Below are 6008 nucleotides of genomic sequence, written 5' to 3' on the forward strand. Positions count from 1 at the left end.
AAGACAAATTCCCAAGGAACTGTTTGGTATTACTAGCATTGCCTAAACCATTTTTTCTCCAAGGATTACTAAAACAACTAGGAACGGTATTATAGTAATGCGTAGAGTCCTAAGCCAAGCTACCCAAATTTTTTTTTAACCATTATTTTCAGATATATCACTAGCAGTCTCAAGATTCCTATTTCCAAATACTCACTCAAAATTTCCCTTTTTGGTCCGTCCAATAAAATTTGCTACAATTGTTTTTTGATTATGACTCTCACTTATTATTAATTCTCATTCACATATTTAACTTATCTAGTAATTTCATCTATACATTTCCCTCAATTTTCCATAAATTACACATTTTTCCCAATCCTTTTAAAACACTAACTTTGTACTTGTAGTAATTCTTTTAGAAAATGGAGTACTTCCTCTATTCCCTCATTTTACAACAATTAGTTTTGTTACTTCATTTTTTAAAAGGTACATATAAAAAAAGGTAAAAATGATGGGGTCACGCAAATAGAGTACATAGATAGCATAGATAGAGAATTTGTTCAAAAAATAAAGTGAGACACCTAAAATTGACAAATGTTGCAAAATGAGGAATAAAGGAACTAAAGAAGTAGTTACATTAATAGTTTTCACATACATTCCCCATCATAAAAAAAGTGTCAAGATATTAGGTATGCACAAGGAGAACACATAGATTGATCACAAGCAAGAACGAACAATTTCATTCCTCTCACAGAGCAGAATTCATCTCTATGAGGAAAAGCTTAGAACTTTATACAAATCAATCTAACCCAGAAAATAATTTTCATGGGTCTTGGGTTAGATTAGATCAGTCCTTATCAATAAAACAAAAACCCAATAATTGGGTTTAAAGAATCAAGAGAACCATCCATCACTGACCATATTTAAGGTCAAACAATGAAGAAAAATGTGAAAAAAAAGAGAAGCAATACAAGAGGATCGAAACTCTTGGTTAGCAGCTTCATCTTAACATCATCTTTCTTCAAGAAAACTACTTAAAAACCAACCCATAATCATCTTAACATAAACATATATATTGTTCACCTAAGCATTGAAGTAAGTGAACGAAAAACGACTTCTTCACAAGGGATCGTAAGGCCATTATCATGATCAAATCCAAACTCTTCTTCAGCTCGTCGGAGCAAGCATTGAAACTCGGGATGTGACAAGAAAGAAATAGGAACAATGTATCTACTCCTATTCTCTCCTACATAGACAGCAAAATGGCCTTTTGGTACGTCAAGGGGAAGACCATCTTCATCATATCCATGTTTTTTACCCAAACTAGAACATCTCTTAAGGATTTGTTTTAGCAATGCTGTTTGAGATAGTTTACTTGATTTCCTATGAGCCATTTTCTTTGCTTTGTTTTTATTTGTTTTGGGTAAGGGAAGGTGTTTAAATATAATGAGTGACTGGTTTAAGGAGGTTTTGGTGAATGAGGAGTGATGAGAGGATTGTGAAGGGTATGAAGACTATATATGGAGGAGAATAAAAGAGAGAGAAAGTCAAGAAGAGAGGGAAAGAAGGGGACCAAAGGGTCATGTGGGGTGTAGGGTGCAAAGGACAAGCCACGGGCGACTGGGAGTAACAAGCTTATTTCTAACAAGGACAAGGTGGGTGCCCATAGCACTTGGGTTTAGACCCTCTTTTGTTGCCGTTCCTAATAGCAAGGTGGGTCCCATCTGATATTCTCTCTCTTCAGGTGCACCTCTAAAAATGAGTTACTCCCATGTTGGCAACTCATACCATAATTTTACCTTCCCATAAAGTAAAATGCTACTCAGTCTCCTAGAAATTGCTATGATCTTGGCGGAGCTTTTTATTTTTAAGGTCGGTCACAATTCACCCTCAAAATACATTAAAAGTAGTTTATAATTTATATATTATGTATTTGGCGCACAAATTATCTATCTCTACATTATAAGTCAAATCACTTAGTCTTGCTGTCAACATAACAACTTGATCCAATACCCTAAAGTTTTGGAAAATTTGGCAATTTCATTTTTTTTTTTGCGGTATTATTAATATGAAAAAATTTCCCCATCTAAATCTTAGTTTAGCCTCGGCATTGGTTCTTTTCTTTTTTAAATATGTGTTTGGTAATGAAGAGAATAAAGCAAAACATTTAAAATGCGTGAGATAAATTAAATCCATAGATGAAAATAGGCGAGAGTACAAAGTCAATTCCAAAGAATGGAAATAAATAAAGCAACTTCTGGTAAGAGTAAGACATACTAATTAAGCAAATATAACAAATTCAATAGAACGAAAAAAACATATTTACCACCAATGATTCTCTTATGTGAATGTAACATGTGATTGCTTTGGTTCATGATCATGTATCAGGACTCATTAGACATCCTCTCTATTAGCATTATTGTAGAAGATTAACCCACCATCTGTAGTAAATTTAGAGCATGAGTCCTGACACAAGCTAAGAAGTAGGGTATGATTTATGGATGTTGTCAAAAGCAAACAGTTTTACAATGAATACCAGGAGCGGGGTTAAAACTTCGCCCTTATTGTAGTTTATTTTTGAATTTTGATGATCTCTTAATTGTGTCTTAAATGTATAAACTTTTACTCTATTGTATGATGACAACCAAAAGTAGACTTCATATACTATTGGAAGACTGTAGTGGCCCTCGTATGAAGTAATCAATGTTGAGAACATATTAATGTATAATAATTGAGCAAAGAGATTAGCAGATAAGAAGAGAACTAACAGCAATAGGATCCTCTAATCATGAACCAATAAGCATTATTTGCTCCATAATGATGCTGTAATGACTTGTAAGTAAAGTCCACACTGATTTGTTTAGCTGGCATCTAACTAGGTCAAGATCAAACACAGATACTTTGCATTGTGTTCAAATGAAAGAACTTGAGAAACATGGCTGTGTTTGAAAAATGGCTATTTGGCTAGCTTTTGACTTTTGACTTCTTAGTTAATTAAACAACTAAAAATATATTCACCAAATGAAAACTATTTCAAGTAACTTTTTTTATTGACTTTGAACTTTTTGACCCACTTTAATTTATCTGATAAACAGCCAACATACAATAATAATCATCTCTATAACTATTAACTTAAACAATTGACTTATACTAATACTTCAAACTGGTCAAACCATTCATCGTTTCAAAGTTCAAATAAACAGCTCTAGTTAACAACCACTTACCAAATAGGCTTATAAACTAGCATAGTTTAAAAAACAAAAAAAAATTCTTTTAAGAAAATGAAAAACCCTGACCAAAGAGATGGGCATCACAATCATAACTCACATAATACACTGAAGTTATAGCAATTTATATCCAATTAGACCTAAGAGACATTTCTATGTCTTATCAGTGGGATTAACTTCCTCTAGACATCAGCACATGGCCATGGAAGTACAATTTACAAACTCCCTAACTTTTCTATTAGCTAGCTTTATTATTACTTGCAAGAGCAAAGAAGGATACGAAGAAAATGGATTTATAAGTTAAGATTATAGATAATCAAAATGAATGTAAAATTAGAATTCATATGGACGACTACTATTATTCATTTATCAATTCATACAATCGATCCCAGTTGTTTAAGGTTTCACCATTATGACTATTGCAGCACTATTACTGTACAAAAATAAAACCCTACTCCTATATCCCTTTAGTAAAGATGTTCAAACAAATCCGATGACTTAAAATTTACCCGACCACGTAAACTAATCCGTTTTGATCCGACTTTAAAAATAATTTACAATTATGCAAAAAGAAAATATGGATGTAAAACCCGATTTCAAACCAATCTGAAACACCAAATCCGAAATCAACCCGATGACCCGAATGTACACCTCTACCCTTTAGGACTGCGGTTTGTAACTATGTGAAAAGAAATGTTACTATTTAGGACAATTTAAAAGAGATTAAGGTACTATTTACTATTAATGGTACGATTTTCCCCCTCTAAGATTCCTCCTGATTTTTTGTTTATCTAAAATCACGGACTGAGTGCAACTGTACTGGAAAGGTACATCCACAGGAACAGAGGTTTTGGTATTTTCTGATTGTTTAGACTTGTGAAATGTGATTCTGTGGAAATCAGTGGAAAAAATTACTCACTCTACTACCAAACAGCACCTATATAAGATTTCTGTAACCCTGCATGTGTAATCTGCAACTACTTTTGAGGTGTCTCTAAATTATAAATTTCTTGACCAAATAATCCATCTTTGCTGTCTTTTACAAACAGTTACAGTTAGGCATGGCTTGAAAGTACTAACTGACAAGTATTTTACCCATATTTTATCAACTACTCCTTCCTCCGTTCTGATATTGTTGCTACATTTACATGGGCATGAGGATTAAAAAAAGTGATTGACCTACACTGTAGCTGATTGTTTACTTTATATAGTAATGCATTTTATTATTGTTAATTGAAAAAAAAAAAGAAAAATAGGTTGTTAGGTTACTTTATAGAGTATAGTATAGTATTTTATTATAAAGTATAGAGTATAAAGTAGGATAAAAATAGGGATAAGTAGAACTTTAAATGATTGTTTTATTACTAAAAACGGAAATATAGCAAGTAATATGAAATTGCCAAAAATAGAAAATATAGCGGGTATTATGAAACGGAGGAAGTAGCTTAATTTTTAAATAATCTTCTCAAGATTATATTCTCCATATATTTTTTGATGTACCTTCATAACCATCTTCAACATATTCTGCAAGATTCTAATTTAAGTCATTTTCTAGTCGGAAGAATAATTTCTGTATCTCCCAGGTGCCGTGTAGTGTACTATGTATTTTATTCCAAATATGGTTGTTTTTAATTTGTAAACCTCCATAGCAACTTGTTCCGACCTTTTTTGTTAGGGCTCGCTTAATATCCAGCCCATTGCACACGCCTGATAACAAGTTGCCACATTACTTGGTTTATTTTCCCATTTCCTATATTTGTCTGCATCCATAGATCATACAATTAACATACTAAGTCCGACCCTTCACACAATCCGAAAGCTTAAAATTATAGAGAAAAAAAACAAGTTTTGCTTGAATAAATCAATAATGTTCAAACTGTAGATTACTTGCCTTGGATTTTCATAAATATATTTCATCAATAGTACAAAATATAAAATGGTTTTATTCTATTAGAGAAATAAGTCACCATTAATTATTTGTTTTTGCATATTTTTCGAGCAGAAAAAATAATTTGCAGGGCACCTGGACAGACTGGATCTGAAACAATATTTCATTATCTCAATACCATTATCCGGAATTCACATAAGTAAGATTTTAGGGATGGGATATAGACAACTTAACAAAAGGTTGTATTGATCAATGAAAAAAATATATCCAAGTCAGAGAAAAGAATGCACATCATTGCATCCCTCTAAATATTATATTAGACCTCTTTGAACGAAAGATCATATCTATTTGGAATACATATATATATATATATATCATCCTACCCAATATATCCCGTTAATAAAAAAAAAACTATGGACAAAATCTGGGGAGGAAAAGACGGCAACAACTCATATCCATAAAAGAAGAGCACGACCAAAGAAGTCCCCAGGCTCGAGAAAGCTACAAAGACATAGCTACACGGAAAAATTGGTTCTCACGATTTTAGTAAAAACGTAACTCTTTTTACTAAAAAAAGTAATACATTTTTTTCGAAGAGATTGGTTTTCACGATTCTCATATATGCTTGGTTCTCACTGGAACTTGACCATATATATATAGGGTCAAGTTCCAGTAAGAACCAAGCTTATATGGGAACCGTGGGAACCAATCTTTGCGATAAATATGTGTTACTTTTTCACAAAAAAGGTATTACTTTTGCACAAAAAAATGTTACTTTTGTTTTAAAAAAATCTGGTACTTTTTAGCAAAAAAAAGTGCTACTTTCGAAAAAAAATATAAATACAAGTAACACATTTTTTTTCCTAAAAGTAACATCTTTTTATGAGTTTTTTTCAGAATTTTTTTCTTTAAGT

At 32.1% G+C, this 6008-nt stretch overlaps 1 protein-coding gene across 1 annotated transcript; it reads right to left on the bottom strand.

Moving 5' to 3' along the window:
• Positions 1-915: 915 nt before the first annotated feature.
• Positions 916-1487, bottom strand: LOC130824501 (auxin-responsive protein SAUR50-like). The gene has a single exon (XM_057689541.1). It carries the CDS (start codon positions 1371-1373, stop codon positions 1059-1061), a length of 315 nt encoding a protein of 104 aa, XP_057545524.1. The 5' UTR covers positions 1374-1487; the 3' UTR covers positions 916-1058.
• Positions 1488-6008: the final 4521 nt, after the last annotated feature.

This window comes from Amaranthus tricolor, chromosome 1 (assembly GCF_026212465.1).
Source record: "Amaranthus tricolor cultivar Red isolate AtriRed21 chromosome 1, ASM2621246v1, whole genome shotgun sequence".
Classification (NCBI taxonomy): domain Eukaryota; kingdom Viridiplantae; phylum Streptophyta; class Magnoliopsida; order Caryophyllales; family Amaranthaceae; genus Amaranthus; species Amaranthus tricolor.

Excerpts from the sequence above, each read along its gene's own strand:
- LOC130824501 (XM_057689541.1), bottom strand. The coding sequence starts at position 1,373 with ATGGCTCATAGGAAATCAAGTAAACTATCTCAAACAGCATTGCTAAAA.